Genomic DNA, 17,610 nt, shown 5'->3' with positions numbered 1-17,610 from the left:
AATGTTAAAATTAATTTTTGAAATGTTCACTGCAGGTTAACTTGCACCAATAATTTCTATAACTCTCTCTCCCATTATCCCATCTTCTCCTGTTCTTCATTCCCTACACATATCTCTTTTTTAATTTAGGATTATTCTGACCACTTTTCATTGAATTACTAAGTATGCTGGCTCAGCTGCCATCTTTTAAATGTCTGACAAGCAAAACAAAACATGAGACAGCAGCATCAAAACTCACTGCGAACTCAAGGTGAACAGCACGTGCACAGTATCCAAGAGCAGGGCCTCCCCAACTGGGCCCATCCTCCCATTCTGCCAGTCCAACATGGTGAGTGTCCCCTGACACAGGAATAAGAGAGCTGGGGGGGAGACATCAGCACCACAAAGGCTCTCGCAGCAGGTCAAAAACCACTCGGGGATGCTGGTGCGGTCCACTGACTGGAGGAGCAAGCTACCAATCTGAAACACACAGCAGAGCTGACATGTCTAGAGCCTCTAAAACTTTGCACAGCTATTTCAAAATATAAATCCAACATTCTCTTTCCCCCGAAACATCCTAGGAAAAATAACTGAACCTAAAGGTGAAAAAGCCACAAGTGTTGACATTATTGTATCACAAGGGAAAAATTAAATCTAAGAACATGAACCATTTTGCTGGTTTAAATGTACTGGCAGAGCACAACATATTGCCACCTGCAGGTGGACGAGCTTAACTAACGCTTTCTAGAGGTGATGTGAGAAAGAAAAACTTTTAATGTCACCCAATGATAGGTACTTTGTGTGATCTCCTAGAATAGTACACATCTATTTTGCATAGGTCAGGTAAAAAGTTAAAATAAGTTTCCAGACAACACAGTAATGAAAAAAACCTGCTGGTAGTAAAAACAAGGATGGCGGCCCAAATGATCAGACTATGCTTCCCATAAGACCAAATTCACTGAACGATTGATTCTAGGATGCTTCCTGTCTAAAGGACATTATTTGGGTTATTCTTAATAAAAAGAACATGTTTATCAAAAAGTTATTACTGTATATATCTACACATTAATCTCTGCAAAATTTTAATATTACAAATATTTTTTATAATTCTGAAAGATGGAACTGAACAAACAGCACTAGAAAAAGCTGGGATACACACCAAAAAATGTTGATAGTGATTATCTTTGTGAGATGGATTCACAGGTGACTGTTAGTGTCTTCTTTCTGTTTTATACGAATTTTTGGAATTGTCTCATTATAAGAGAAAAAGGTCAACAGAAAGATTCTGACAATGCAAAAATTTTTTTTTAATTCACTTCTTTAAAAATATTTTTAAAACATGTGTCTACCTATCAATAAAGTACAATACTAAAAAGGAGATGCACTTACCAAATCAGGAATCTTTTCAGGTGGATGAAACATAATCTTAATAAAAAGAATAACAGCTAATCCAGATGTACTCTGAACTGCCTGTAAGAGGTCATCTATTTGGCAAAAAAGGAGAGAGCATGTGTTAAATGATGATGGATATTCTGGAACAATGGAAAGAGCCGCAGGGTCAGCAGTCCCAGCTACATTTCTAGCTTGACCACCTCCTAGGTGAGCAGGCCTTGGGTGAGTTATTTAACTTCCCAGGGAGTCATCTTCCTCTTCCATAAAATGGGAAAATATATCTCCTATCTGACACAGTTGTTGCAAGGTTTAAATGAATAATGAACATAAAGGCTTTTATGCCCAGTATATAAACTCAATAAATGTGATTTCTTCCTCTCGCCTCTAACATCCATGCTCTCTTCCTCCCCATCCACGGCATCTCAGCACATCTAGCAGCAACACCACCTGTCCCCTCCCGTCCCCTGATGCCTCTGCGCCCCAACCCCCACACACATTATTTCTTCTTAAGTGATGTCAGGGCCTGGGTAAAGAGCCTACATCAGTGCTAATTACAAACTTTGCTTTCACTGGCTCTGTAGCCAATGCAACCAAACAATCATGACCTGCTATCTTCTTCTGTTTTCTATCAGCCTCTGGTTTGTGAGAAAATATACAAAATCATATGATGAATTATTCAACCTGGGGTAAGAATTAAAAATACCTACTATAAATTACCTACTAAATGTCCATTCTGCCCTTTATTCCTGCTAACAGAACTGTGACTTTGAGTAGAGCATCCATATGCCCAGCAAAGGCAGGATACTTGCTTCCTCAACCTTTCTTACAACTAAAGGTAGCCATCCTTATGAGGGTTCAGGCCAATGGGACGTAAGTAGAAATCTTTTGGGTACTTTTGTTTTTCCTGATTAAAGGTAAAGATGCAACTGGTCCTCCTTCTTGCCTTGAACATAGACATAATGTCTGGGGCTATAGCAGTTCTAAGGCAACAAACATGTGGGTGAAAGCCAACGTGCTGAAGGTGGAAAGCAGAAAGGCAGAATGTTTGGGTCCTAGACTGCCTCAGTAGTTCTGCACCGCCTGCCTCTGACTTCCTGTTATGCGGGGAGGAGGGCAGGCAGATTTGCTTAAGTTCCTAAAGTTTGCTTTTCTGTTACTTGCAGCTAAACATTTTACTGATACATGAAGCTTTAAAATCCTGGGGAAGAATAGAACTGATAAGGTGCCATCAATTTTTTAGGAAAGAGGCTGCCTCATATTAAAATCATGTCTTCTCTGCATTTCACCAAAGTCTTTTTTTTTCAAATTAACAAATTCCTTTTTTAAAAAGCAAATATCCTCTGAAAAGACGTCCGTAAATTATGTCTTAATAAAAGCAATTTTACTTTCTTCTTAATACCTGAGATCCTAGGCAAAAAAAGAAATAACTGGACAACACGGCTAGTACTTTCACTAGTTAACAGAATTAAAAACATAAACAATGAGATACTATTTTATCCCATCAGCCTAGCAAAACCTGAGTCAGTTCTTATTCTTTACAAATAAGAGCTCTGAAGAGATCCCATTAACATTTTTAAATTAATATTCAAACATACATTACCATATAGAACAGGCGGTGAAGGGTGAAAAGGTAATTTAACTTATGTAGATATTTATGTGTTAGGCATCACTGTGTTAATCTCATTGTAATACAGAAAACCACCCAAAACAAATGTATAGCTTAATGGATTATTAAAAAGCAAACAATTGTACCCACCATCCAAGTCAAGAAATAGAACTCAGCCACCCAGCCCATAAGGCTCATCCACATGCCTCATTCTAACCACAAGCCCCCTCTCTCACCCGGAGTCAGCATGATCCTGACTTTCAGAGTAATGACTTTCTTATTTTTTAAATAGTTTTAGTAACCAAATGCACATCCCTAGATACTATAGCTTAGTCTTGTCCATTTTTTTAAAATTTGATATGTCTTTTAATCTACATTTGTCCTCTCCACCCTTTTCTTTTCATTACAATTTCTCTGTTGAAGAACTCTGGTCTTTTGACCTGTAGAGTTTCCCACAGTCTGGGTGTTGCCTTTGTTTATTCCTGGTGCAGTTCAACATGTTCCTCTGTCCTCTGCAATTTCCTGTGAATTGGCAGGTGACCGAGAGAGGGGCTCGGTCTCAAGTTCAATCCCTGTGGGAAGACCAGAGGTGGTAAAAGCAAGACTCTCAGAGGCCCGGGTCTGGTCCTCTGGTTCGGTAACGTGAGCAGGTGTTGATGCTTAACGCCTACATCAACTTACTAGAGTTTAAAAACGGTGACATTCTATCATTCCATTTTATCAGCTGAAACGCTTTTATAAAGAGACACTTCCTCTCATTAACTATTCGGTTTTCCAGTGCTACAGTTCATATGGATAGAAGCAACAAATGAGGTTTAAGGAGGAATAATGACCAGCTCCACAATGACCACTGTCATTATTTAAACATAACACTTGCTGCCGCTAAGGAGAAATGTAAGGGTCACACTAACCTCTCCAGATTGCCCTTCCAAATTTGGAAATTTCTTCTCAAAAATTTTCTCTTGCTATTTAAAGTCTGTGGCTTTTCAACACTAAGACTGTTAGGTTTTCCTCTTTGTATACAACACACACACACACACACACACACATTTAGAAAAGTCTTTCAACATTATCCCTTGCTGAATTGGTACATTTGAAAGAAAAAGCACTAAAACCTTGTAATCCAGGGCCTTTCCCCACTTTAAGGGGCTGAGGGAGGAGAAGTTTGACATCTCAGCTAAGTATCAAATATTTCATACTGTTATCAGCAAAAGGCGACTGACACTCAATTATAATCGTCATTTGTATGGTTTTACACTTACCGTCACTTACAAACTTGGTGAAAATACTCAGCAATCCACACATACTTTGCCATATGGGAGAACTGGAAATCTTCAAATGAATTCCCTGAAAGTCTTGTAGTTTCTGTACTAACATCATTGAAACTCTAATGCCTACCAACAAGTCATTCATCAATTGTGTCTGAACAATATGATTTCCGGCAAATTTTCTACAATGAAGAAAAGACATTATTACAAAAGAAAAGTCAAATAAAAATGTCATCATTTCTATCCTTCTCCAAAATAAACACATTCCAAGGGCCAAAGTCAACTTTAGACTATAGTAGACATTTATGCCTTTCTCTTCCATTCCCATAAACGTTCCAATTATGCAGACTTTATGGCAATCTCTCAACACTCTTAACTTACTTCAACATTTCCCTCTTTCTCAGCCAATGACTAACCTCACTTTTCTTTTTCAGAGTGAAAAAAACAAATCAAGAATGAATAACGCAATTTACCAACTTGAACACTCCCTCAACCTTGATACACTCTCTTCACCTGGCTTCCACGATGCCAGGCTCTCCCAGATTTTCTCCTCTTCTCCCTGACCTCTTTCTGTTAGAACTTTGCACCACTCAGTCCTTAGTCCTCTTCTTTCCCTTGATGCTGACCTCATCTAGCTCATAAACTTTAAATTATAATCTATATGCTGATAATTCCCAAATTTTTATCTCCAGCCCAGAGCTCTCTTTCTAATTCCAGGCTTGTATATGCAACCTTCTATTCAATATCTTCAGCTGGATGTCTAACAGACATCTCAAACTATACGTACTTATCTTCAACTCCAAACTGGCTCCACCTACTGGGATCTCTATCCTACAAAAACTTTGTAATCATCCTTGACTCCTCTCCTCCTCATCCCATCCTGTTGGTTCTACCTTCAAAGTATATCCAGAATCAGACCACCTCCCCTGCTCCTCCTGGCCTGAGCCACTCTCACCTCTCCCTCAGACAACTACAATAGCCTCCTAACTGTTCTCCCAGCTTCTGTCTTTGCTCCTCTCAGTCTGTTCTCAAAATGGGAGAACAGAGTGATGATATTAAAACATAAGTCAGGGAAAAAAGTTTGGGAGTTCCTCAAAAAATTAAACAGAGAATTACCATATGATGCAGCAATTCTACTCCTAGGTATAGGCCCCAAAGAATTGAAAGTAGGGACTCAAATGTTACTTGTATACCTTATTCATGTAAGCCAAAAGGTAGAAACAACCCAAATGTCCGTCAACAGATGAATGGATAAACAAAATGTGGTATATACATATAATGGAATATTATTCAGACAGAAAAAAGAATGAAATTCTGATACACACTACAACATGGATTAACCCTTAATATACTGTAAGTAAAATAAGCCAGACACAAAAGGACAAATATTGTCTTCCACTTATTTGAGGTATTAGAATATGCAAATTCAAAGAGTTAGAAAGTAGAATAGAGGCTACCAGGGTTTATGCAGAGGAATAAAAAGACAGTGAATTGGGGCTGGCCAATTCACTTAACCGAGTGGTTAAGTTCATGCGCTCCACTGCAGGTGGCCCAGTGTTTCGTCAGTTTGAATCCTGGGCGCGGACATGGCACTGCTCATCAAACCACACTGAGGCAGCGTCCCACATGCCACAACTAGAAGGACCTACAACGAAGAATATGCAACTATGTACCAGGGGGCTTTGGGGAGAAAACAGAAAAAAATAAAATCTTAAAAAAAATACAGTGAATTTTCTTTTGGACACAGTGAATTTGAGGCAGCTGTAAAACATCCAAGTTAAGATGTCCAGGAGACAACTGACTATATGAGTCTACCACTCAGGGAAGAGATCTAATTTGGAGTGACAAATCTAGGAATCCTAAGTACAGTGATGGTGCCTGACACTAAAGAAGTAGATGATATAAAGCAGTCAGAACAAACAGAATAAAAAGGACAGAACCCACATTTAAGAGATGAGCAGAGGAAGAAGAGCCTAAAAGGAGACAGAAAGAGCTCCTGGTAAGGCAACAGGAGAGCCCGGGTTAAAGAAGGCGCACAGATATTACTCCTACTCTCCCCCAGAACCTCCCTACACCAACGGCCAGAGGATGTAAACACAAAAAGACACAAACACACAAGGGCAGCAAAAACACAACAAGACGATAATAAAATTTTAGAAGCTACAAAGCAGACGGAGGAGTGACAACTGACTTAGCAGAATCAAGAAGAGTGAATACTAAGCCAGAAAACAAGCCCAGAAGCAACCTGATTTGCAGCCCCAAAAGGCTAAGAAACTGTTGGCACCAGGTACGCCATGATGTGGAGGGAAATGTAGGGCTGAAAACAGGAAGACTGGCTACAAGTCTGTTGAAGAAGAATAAGAACTCTGGATCATACCTCCAAGCCAGCAAACTGGTTTACCTCTAGAGAATGTAAAACAGCAGGCGTGCAGACAGGAAGACAGTACAAACATAAGGTAGTGACACCATATTGCAAACAGGAGAATTAGGTAAATAAATGCACAATGAATGCCAAATGCCAAGCTCTCAGCTTTCCTTCCCCATCAGCAAACAGAAGATGCTTCCACGGTGAAACCACTACCCATGCAAAAGACATAGATATTTACATCAGGGTTTCCCCAAAGAAACAGCTAGACTAGCCTACAATAAAAGCTGCAATCAAGCCGATCCATATGCACAGAGATTCAAATCAACTCTCAGTGCCCCATTCTTAAACATGAATGCTCAGCCAAGGATCACCAGCCTTCTGAGGAAGGCTTCTAGCAACAAATATAGTGACCAAAAGCAGCAAACAGACAAAAAGCAACGTGGAAGAAATAGAGACTATCTAAAGACAAGAAAATTTAAAAAAACAAAAAGAAATCATTAACATCCTCAGAGAAATAACAGGGCATACTTTCATCCATGAAATAAGAACAGGATGCTACGAAAAAGGAACATTCAAGTAGAGGAAAGAGCTCTTTCCTTTCTCATTTATTCTCATAATAACTTACCTGATTTTTAAAAGTTAAATATCAAACCTCTAAAAAATAAATTTAACTAATTAGGCCTAATATTAACGGAGAGGGATGGAAAGGAGCACATCCTGGAACCTTTTTTAAAATTTCCTCGTTCGAAGACAATGCACAACTGCAAGTGTGCACACACACATGCACAAACATGCAAATGTATAACACTTGCCTATTTTCTTCCGAGATTTCAATTAAACTCTTCTGCAGAAAATGAAGCACTGAAACACAAAGAATATAATGACAAACCAGAATTTAAAACTGTAAACTTTAACTTCAGTACAAGAAAATATTTTAAATCACTGTTACCTAAAATGATATCACAGCATAGCAGTAGAAATTTAAAAGGAAGGAGCATGAGACCTTAGTCATCTACGTGCTCTACCTAGTGCCAAGAACCGTAAAAGACCCAGTTTCAAAATGACTCATACAAGCAGTCACCTCTCAGAATGAAATAAAATAACAGGACTTACCATTTTTAAGAAGATTACTAACACTTGTTCTTCCTGTGGGGGGAAAAAATTAACACCGATAAGGAGTCTCAGGACCAAACTTAACGTCATTTAAAAACAATGATGTAATGACAGGTGTTAGCCAGAAAAAGTACTAGAAAAGAGCTGGCTTACCCAAGTTAAAGTTCTCCATACAGGAAGACAAATTGTCAATGACTTTCCTATAAGAGTATAGATCAGTAGAATCCAAGTCTTCCTGAAGTCGAGAAGTAAAACTTTGTGCAGCCTCAGTCAGAAAAAACTCAGGTAGATCATCTAGTGAGCTAGAAAAAGAACCAAATATTAAAAATCTGACAATCTTGTAGCACAAGGATATACGGGGAGGGAAGGGAACCATTACAAATGAAGGAAAATTGAACTAGACCTTCAAAATACAGCCAAGAAAATTTTCACTTTACACCGCTATCACTGGAACTTTCTGGTCTGTCACCTCTCACCTGGTCTCCCGGCTTCCACCTAGCTTCCCTTCCATCCCCCAGACTATCCTCAACAAAGCAGTCACAGCGACAGCACTAGAATGCCATGTTAGTCCTCTGGCTACAATTGTCAAACAACGTCCTTCTCAGTCAACGTAGGAACCAAAGTGCCTACAATGATTTACAAGACCCTACGCAATCTGGCCCCACCATGAGCTCTCTGAGCTCATCTCGATCCTTGTTCACTTAGCTCTAGCTACGTGGTCTTCCTCTGTTCTGACAAAGCGTCAAAGACTTTGCTCTTGCTACTTCCTCCACCTGGAACACTTTTCCCTCAAATATAACCAATAATCATTCCCTCACCTTTTTTAGGTCAATGTCAAATATCATCCTGTCAATGACATCTGAGCAAAGACATCTGAAGTGACCACTATATTTTAAACTATAACCCTCACCTCATCCTTGGTGCTCCCTTTCCCCCTTCTCTGCTTTATTTTTATCCAGAGCACTCATGCCCTCTAATTCTATGGATTTTGCTTATTTATTTTGTCTATTTTCTATGTTCCTCTTAGAATGTAACCTCCTTTCTAGCTGTTTTATTCACTGTATCCCCAATACCTAGAAGAATACTTGACACACGGTAGGCAGTCAATAAAAATTTACTGAATAGATAAATTAAACTTAATGTCAATTTTACCTCAATTAATGTAAATCAAAATCAGTAGGCATTTTTAAAGATTTTGAACAGTTCTAAAACTCTTCCAGAAAAAAATTCAAAAATATTAATATTGTAAAATATTGAAAAAGAAGAGTCACTAGAGGGATGACTTGCTCTAGTATATAGTTAAACCACATTATCAAACTATAGTGAATAAAAGTGTGGCGTTGGTATGTGAACAAACAGCTCCAAGTCTAAAATCAACCTATGTTTATATAGGAACATAAAACGTAATACGATGGCATTCCAAATATGTGGAAAAAGATCAACTATTCAACAGTTTGGGGATCAGTGGCTCCCAATACGGAAAATAAAACTAAGTTGGATCTCTACCTCACACTACATTGAACACTTAATTCCAGGTAGACTTAAAAGTTAAACAAAAACATAAAAGTATTTTAAGAAAAGACCAGCAAGTAATTTTATATACAGTCACAGAACACATAACGATGTTTCAGTCACCAGCGAACTGCATATACAACGGTGGTCCCACAAAATTAGTACCGTACAGCCTAGGTGTGTAGTAGGCTATATCATCTAGGTTTGTCTAAGTGCACTCTATGATGTTCACACAACAATGAAATCACCTAAAAACAGGTTTCTCAGAATGTATCCCCACTGTTAAGTGACATGACTGTAATCTTTAGAGAAAGCATACGTAAGCAAGGCATGAAACTCAGAAATCCACACTAAGAAAACCATTAGTAGGATTGATTACAAAAATTTTTTAAAATTTCTATAAAGCAAACACCATAAAAGTTTAAAGACAAGTAACAAACTAAAGGAATAGGGGCCAGCCCGATGGCCAAGTGGTTAAGTTGGCACGCTCCACTTCGGCAACCCAGGGTTTCGCCGGTTGGGATCCTGGACACAGACCTAGCACCGCTCATCAGGCCATGCTGAGGCAGCGTCCCACATAGCACAACCAGAAGTACTCACAACTAGAATACACAATTATGTACTTGGGGGCTTTGGGGAGAAGAAGAAGTAAAAACATAAATAAATAAAGGAATATATTTGACACATGATCTATATAGAGCTCTTATAAATCAAGAAGACATTCTATGGTTGGCTGCCTTCCTGCAGGCATTCTCCATGCCTTTCTTTGCTGGTAAAGCCCACCTCCCATAAAAGAGGCTAGAGGTGTGAGATTCTTGCCTCCTAGTCATTTTTTACAACCAGAGGAAGAGCATATGACCCAATCCTGACAACGAAAATTGATAGGAAGTCTCCTGGGACCTTCTGCAAAACGTTTTTCTCTCTAATAAAAAGAGATGTAAAAGAAGAAATTTCCCTTTTGAAGTTGAATGCAGTAAAGTCTGTATAAGGTGCTTGTAACTGCTATAGCCCCTTGTAACTCTGAGGGAAGATATGGCCAACACAGTGGGAGAGAGATGGAAAACATCAGGATCTCTGATAATGTTGTTGACCACTTCACCAAAACCCCAGAACTGGCTAGTATCTGATCATTTGCTTTGTCACACAATAAAAAATTTGCTCAAGAAAAAAAAAAAGACATTCTAAAAAGAAAAGATACAAAGATACGTAATCACAAAAAAATGTGAAATAGTCAATCAAACTCCACACATTAAAACAATGTTCAATCTCACCCAGTAATCTGGGAAATGCAAATTATAACATAAAATTATTTTCATTCATCATATTTTAAAAGATTTAAAGACTGATTTTATAAAGTGCTGCAAAGATATGAAGAAAAAGGCACTCATTCACTGTCAGGAGTGCAACTTGAAATAGTTTTTGGGGAATATAACTTAGCAATATCTATCAAAAATTTTGACAGGTATAAATTTGGTCAAGAAATTCCACTTCTAGGAATTCATCTCAGAGAAGTACACGTATACAATTATATACATGATTAAGAATATCACTGCACCATTGCTGGAATAACGAAAACTTGAAAACAAACTAAATATCTACCAATGGGAAAGTGATTAAATAATATAGAGTATGGTACATATAAATTTTGGTACATTCATATTATAAAATATCTATAGCTGTTAGAAAGAATAAGGATTTTTGGTGGGAATGTAAAACGGTGCAGCCAAATGGAAAACAGTATGGAAGTTCCTCAGAAAATTAAAAATAGAATTACCATATGATCCAGCAATCCCACTTATGGGTACATATCCAAAAGAAGTGAAAGCAGGACCTCAAAGATGTACTTGCCCACCCATGATCACAGCAGCATTGTTCACAACAGTCAAGAGGAAGAAGCAACCCAAATGTCTATCAACAGATGAATGGATGAACACAATACGGTATGTACATACAGTGGAATACTATTCAGCCTTAAAAAGGAAGGAAATCCTATCACGTGCAACAACATGGATGAACCCTGAGAACACTAAGTCAGTTATAAAAAGACAAATACAAATATTCTTCTTAAAGGAGGTATCTAAAGTAAGCAAATTAATAGAAACGAAAGTAGAACGGCGGTTGCCAAGGGCTAGGGAGAAGAGGAAATGGGGAGTTGTCATTTAATGGGTACAGAGTTTCAGTTTCAGAGACCCACTGCACAGCAATGTGAATATACTTAACACTACTGCACTGTACACTCAAAAATGGTTAAGATGGTAAATTATACATTTTTTACCACAATTTTAAAAAAAAGAATAAAAACTATGGTGACAAGAAAATATCTCTAAGACATTCTTTACTGAAAAAACAAGTTACAGAGCAATATTTAGAGTACAATCTCATTTATGTAAAAACTAAATATCACACACACACTAAACCTAAAGAAAAGGTCTACAAAGACAGATACCAAAAGTTAAGTGATGACCTTTACTATGGAAAGGATAGGCCAGAAATAGTGAAATACAAGGCTCACTTTTCATTTTGTATACTTCTATATTGCTTAAGTTTTCACATCAAGCATATATTCCTGTACTATCTGTGTAATTAAAAATCTGTTTAAACCAAGAACAGATGGGACAAATAGAGAAAAAAATAGCAAGGTGACAGATTTAAATTTAACCAATAATTGCCTTAAATGTAAATGGACGAAACCAGCAGTCAGCAAACTATAGGTTATAGTCTGTTTTCTTAAGGCCTGTGACCTAGGAAGGCTTTCATATTTTTAAAGGGAGGGAAGGAGGGAAGGAAGGAAGGAAGGAGGGAGGGATGGAGAAAAGAAGGAAGGAAGGAAACAAAACAGAGAAGAGACTGCATGAATGAAATTGTTAGTGATATATTTCACCTCAGTTTTACCAAACCAGGAAAGGAACATCAAATATTGGTTACTTTTGCCCAAACTGAACATTTATAATGCCTAACTTCCCTTCTTTTTTTCCTTACCTTGCCAAGACCTTCTTCAAGGGATTCTTTAGACTCAAAGAAAGATAAATGCCTGCTAAAATATCCAAACAACTTCGAATAGTGGGATCACATACGCCATTTTTATTTGCCTTCTCCAGTAAAGGTACAATCTATAATCCAAAAAATTCAAAGTCATAGTGATTTTTCTTAATATCAAGTATAGCAAAACAACATGGATTCAAATACTCTCTTAAGTCTCAATCACAATGTGAAATATCTCCCAAACTGCACCAGTAAGAATACTGATTTACGGGCCGGCCCAGTGGTTAAGTTCGCACGTTCCACTTCAGCGGCCTGGGGTTCAGAAGTTCAGATCCCAGGTGCGGACATGGCACCGTTTGGCAAGCTATACTGTGGCAGGTGTCCCACATATAAAAAAGTAGCAGAAGATGGGCCCGGATGTTAGCTCAGGGCCAGTCTTCCTCAGCAAAAAGAGGAGGATTGGCAGCAGATGTTAGCTCAGGGCTAATCTTCCTCCAAAAAAAAAAAGAATACTGATTTAAACACCTGTTTCAGTATTTAACCTTTTTAATCCATGCCCCTAACTCCCACTTTACCCTCCAGACCCACCTTTATTGAGAATTACAGACTTGTTAATGGCTTAAGGTACAGGAATTCTGTAGTACTATTAAAAAACCAGTAACACATTTAATTATTTTCCAAAAAATATTATGCAAGTTCAAATGGTAAATCCTAATACTGAAATACTAGTAAGGACAGTCTTTACATTTTAAACTAACTTTTTAAAGTGCCTGCTAAAAAGTTTTAAAGATTCAGAGTAATAGAAATATTTTTTATCACCACAAAAAAAGGTATGCACAATTATCTCATTATCCTATCTATTTACAGCTCCAATGGTGATGGTAGCCTGAATATGCCTTCTTTTGCTACTTTGAATAAAAAGATATGATACAATGAACAGAAAAAACCCCTAACCTATTCTTTAATGATACATTGATATTAAATAATCAGGAGCCAAAAACTGCCAGTTAACTTAAAAAGTCCGTAACAGCACAATAATCTTCAAGATGCATCTATGAATATCAATCCAGCCTTACCTGTTTAACATAATGGATCTGTGACACTCCATCGGTGAGTTGTACACAATGTAACAGCAAAGAAGCTAGATTTTTCCCTTCCACATCAGCCAAAGCTACATAACACATACACAAAAATTTCTTTAGTGATTTCGTAATAAATGAATGAGTTTCCCTTTATTATGCATTCTATAAAATTTAAATATTTATAAACAGACCAAAAAAAAACAGGAAGAACTTAGTCCAAAGATAGACTTTTAAGAAAACCATTTTACATCCAAAACTGAACTTGAAGAACATGGAAAATTAAAAAGCAGGAGTTTGAACATTATGTGATATGGAGTCCTAAAAACAAAAATTCTGTTTTCAACCTAGAAAAGAAACAAATGAAGTTAGAAATCACTTACATCTCAAAGTTTCAAGGTCCTGACGACAAATGGTCAATGCAGCAACTTGCATTTCTTTCTTCTTCTTTACACCCATTTTAAATATAATCAAGAGTAGTCACTACAAGAAAGAAGAGTTTAAGGCACTGTCTAACAGGGTTTCTGAATCTTAGTACTACTGACATTCTGGGCCAGAGAATTCTTTGCTGTGGGGTGTTGTCCTGTGCATTGCAAGACGTTTAACACATCTCTGGCCTCTACCTACTAGATGCCAGTAGCATCCTTCTTCTCCCAAGTTGTGACTACCAGAAAATGTCACCAGACATTGCCAAATGTCCCCTGGGGAGCAAAGCTGCTATAGGTTGAGAACCACTGGTCTAACGATTTCTGAGGAAGATTAGCCCTGAGCTAACATCTGCTGCCAATCCTCCTCTTTTTGCTGAGGAAGACTGGCCCTGAGCTAACATCCGTGCCCATCTTCCTCTACTTTATATGCGGGACGCCTAACACAGCATGGCTTGACAAGCGGTGCATAGGTCCACACCCGGGATCCAAACCAGTGAACCCCAGGCTGCCAAAGTGGAATGTGTGAACTTAACCACTGTGCCACCAGGCTGACCCCAGAAAAAACTTTTTTTAAGATCAAGAAGAGTATATTATTGTCTAAAGTTATGACCCAGTCTTTGTATTTTAAAATACAGCAAACCTTCATTTTAGTAATAACAAAAGAAACCGGCACAGTTTTTCCAAAAATAAACTGGGCCTAACTAACCTCAGTGACTTCTTACACTGACAGATCACGAGGTATCATAACACTGTTTCTTGACTTCTGCAAAGTATTTAATACAGGAAACTTCTGCATTATATCCTTCTGAGTTTGCTTATAGTTAACAGAGTTTTCGTTAACAAGGTTCTTAATAGGCTGAACAAACATACTCAAAGAATACAAACTAATAGCACCGTGCCATTCAGAGAGAAGACACTAGGGAAATGCCACACTGGGCTCCTTTCCCAGTGCAGTTAGCATTTTTAACAGTGTTTATGATGCAGACATCAGAGGACACAACACAGGAAATTTATAAGATACAAAGCTGGGAGGACATGCTGGATGATAAAATCAGGACTGAAAAAAAGCCCAATAAACTGAAATAAACTTAGCAGGATGAAATAGAAATAAACGTAAAATGCTGCATTTAGATTAGAAAAATATAACATAGAAATATAGGAAGTGGAGGCAGAGTGAAGCATAATGTGATTTGAAACAGTTCCATATGTAAGCCAACAGCACAACTGCTAAAAAGCACACTAGAAGTCAGCTAGGTTAAGGGAGCACATGACCCCCTGGTCATCCCCACAGGTAGGTGGCATGTGGAGCATTAGGTGCACTGCTAGTGGCCACATCCTAAGAAGCTATAACAAATGATGGAGCTTCCAAAGAACAACCAGATTTCTGAAGGTCCTACAGAGCTCCTCCTTCAGAGAACAGCTCAGTTAACCAAAAGTGTTTGGGCTGGAAAAAAGGGGACAGGACAAGTGCCTTAAAATAGCTGCTGGACTGTTTTGGAGAAAAGGGGAGTAGACGTCTTTTGTCCTGCCATAGGATTAGGAAAAGTCAGTGCAAGCTTCAGCAGGGCAGATTCCAGCTCAATACAAAGGAAGAACTCCATGCTCCAACTATGGAATGGGCTGCCTTTTAAGCAGAGAATATCCGCACACTGGCAATATCCTAACAGAAGCTGAATGAACCCTTTTCACCCGGACTCCTGCAATAGCCTACTAACCAGTCTCCTCACTTCTGCCCTTGCTTCTGAAGAGTCCATTCTCTTCACAGTCATCAAAGCAATCTTTTAAAAACTAATCAAATCTAATTACTCTCTTGGGTTTTCCAAGGGCTTCCAATTACCCTTAGAACAAAATCCAAACTTGAGACTTTGGCCTTCAAGGCCCTCAATAATCTGGCCCTGCCTTCCTCCACATTTCATCTCAAAGCAATCTTCTCTTCACCATCTCAGGGGCTCTGCATTTCCTGATATCTCTGACTGTTAATGCTGGTTCCACCAGATCTTTGCAAAGATGACTCCTCATCATTGGGGTCTCTTCTCGAATACCCATCCTAAGAGAAGCCTTCTGTGACCACTCCATCTAAAATGCCACGAGTCCTACTCACATACACACCATTTTCATTACTTCTTCTTCACAGCACTTACTAACACCTGAAATGACATTGCCTTGTTTAATTTGTACATTGTCTGTCTCCCCTAGTAGAAAATTCCACGAAGGCAGCAACTTCAATCTGTTTTGTCCACTGTTTTAATTCCCAATTCCTAAAACATGACCTGGCACATATAAGCGCTTAATAAATATTAGATAAGTAAACAGATTAATTAATTAACAAACACTCGTCAGATGTTCTAGAAGGGACGTTTCCCTTTAACGGCAAAAAGGTGAACTACGTGGTATCTAAAGTATACCCTTTATATAAGTGACAAGCTAGGCCAGACTCTGAACAACCTATGGTCCATTTGCAAAGTAAGAAATCAATACACTGATGGCATGTGAAAAACCACTTAACAGGAAATGGCAATAAAAATGGACACAGCTAAAATGGCATGGACAAGGAAAGAATCTGAAAAGTGACATGATTAGATCTAGGGGAATAACTGCGGGTTATTTCTTACCAGAAGTAACCATTTACAAAGTTTAGAAGAAACAGCCACGGATAACCGGGAGGTGATTCTCTGGTAAATGGTGAGTAAGTTTGGAGCAAGATTTGATCTAGGAACTTTCAAGACTACACAAAAATAAGCTCGGTGCTTATGCATGCTCAATGGATGCCTAAAGGTTTGTCCTGATGAACTAGGCCTCCCCAGTAGGGGAAAATCCCGTGCCCACCGTAAGCGCTGCTTAAGTGGCCAGAAGATGCTCAGTAATTTATACCCCTGCTGGGTTCCTCTGGCTGTTTCCCTTTTGAACCCCGCTTAGCTCCCATCTACATCTTTCTGGTCGACTCACATAAATGTTCTTTGGGCAATTTCCGAACCACGTGGAGTCCGCGGAATGAGAGGTGAAAAAAAAATGGTTAAAATGCTGTCTCCACGGAGACCTAAGCGACCGGAAATCAGTTTCACAACTGTCAAATTCTCGCGATACTAAAAGACGGGAATTAGTGTGAATCGCACAGATGCTCTAGCAAAGTGACCGAGCAGAGCAGCGGAGTGAGGCGCCACCGCGGGTCTGGCAGATAGGACGTCCGGGAGCCAAACCTCGTGCCCGTGGGCGTCTGAGAAGCGTCGCAGCCGCCTGGATGAGTCCCAGAAGCTGGTCTAGCTCTACGGTGTCTCCGTGACTCGCAGCGTGGTCTGCTGTCGACTACCGGTCTGGGCGAAGGGAGGGAGCAAGAGGGCCTGAAGAGGAATCATCGCGAGAATTGAGCTAATGCGCTTTTCCAATCAGGAGTTCGTAGAGGTCGTGACGTCACTGGGGAAGGCGTGTTCGTGAGTGGATTTGGTTAGATGCCGAGTTTGAGGAGTGCCCGGTGCCCTCAACTCGGCGGCTTGGAACCCGAGCCCCTCCTTCCCCTTGGAGAAGCCTAGGCTGCGACCTCCGCACCCCTCAGTGCGTAGGAAGCACTTTTACCTCCACCCAGATATTCCGCCCTTCTCGCACTCAGCTTACCCAGCGCAGAGACGGGGAGTCTAAAGAATTTAGAGCCGGCGAGATGGGGTAGAGGATGGGACAGGCATGGAACCGAAGTCACAATAAGGAATTTGACGAAAATGAGAAATACCAAAATGAACTAACGTATGCCGGAGTGCCTTTATTCGTTCAGCAAATAGTTAATGAGCGCTGTTGCCGGAGCGTTGCCAGGTGCTAACCTTGAGAGTTACCGCCTGTTTAGGGTACGTGTTTTACACAAATTGTTAGATGGTTCAGTCCTTTAGGAATAAAT

General features: G+C 39.3%; 1 protein-coding gene across 8 annotated transcripts in view; it reads right to left on the bottom strand.

Annotated features, from left to right (window-relative positions):
* The window catches only part of THADA (THADA armadillo repeat containing), a 307,690-nt gene extending 290,361 nt beyond the window's left edge, over nt 1-17,329 (bottom strand). For 4 of the 8 annotated variants that reach the window (XR_011526117.1, XM_070572781.1, XM_070572783.1 and 1 more), the window contains exons 1-10: nt 16,674-17,067; nt 13,683-13,782; nt 13,297-13,391; nt 12,218-12,348; nt 7,880-8,028; nt 7,727-7,759; nt 7,426-7,474; nt 4,240-4,427; nt 1,369-1,463; nt 239-459 (exon numbers count right to left, since the gene is read on the bottom strand). Coding sequence is in view for 7 of the 8 variants with exons in the window: in XM_070572781.1 (XP_070428882.1) it covers nt 239-459; nt 1,369-1,463; nt 4,240-4,427; nt 7,426-7,474; nt 7,727-7,759; nt 7,880-8,028; nt 12,218-12,348; nt 13,297-13,391; nt 13,683-13,758 (1,037 nt within the window). In the remaining variant the exon portion in view is untranslated. Of the gene's footprint in view, nt 1-238; nt 460-1,368; nt 1,464-4,239; nt 4,428-5,702; nt 5,891-7,425; nt 7,475-7,726; nt 7,760-7,879; nt 8,029-12,217; nt 12,349-13,296; nt 13,392-13,682; nt 13,783-16,673 lie in introns of all 8 variants that reach the window. The other 4 variants (XM_070572782.1, XM_070572784.1, XM_070572787.1 and 1 more) reach the window with 3 other exon arrangements.
* Nucleotides 17,330-17,610: the final 281 nt, after the last annotated feature.

Source organism: Equus przewalskii, chromosome 14 (genome assembly GCF_037783145.1).
Source record: "Equus przewalskii isolate Varuska chromosome 14, EquPr2, whole genome shotgun sequence".
Classification (NCBI taxonomy): domain Eukaryota; kingdom Metazoa; phylum Chordata; class Mammalia; order Perissodactyla; family Equidae; genus Equus; species Equus przewalskii.
This window is presented reverse-complemented; position numbering and strand designations above follow the sequence as displayed.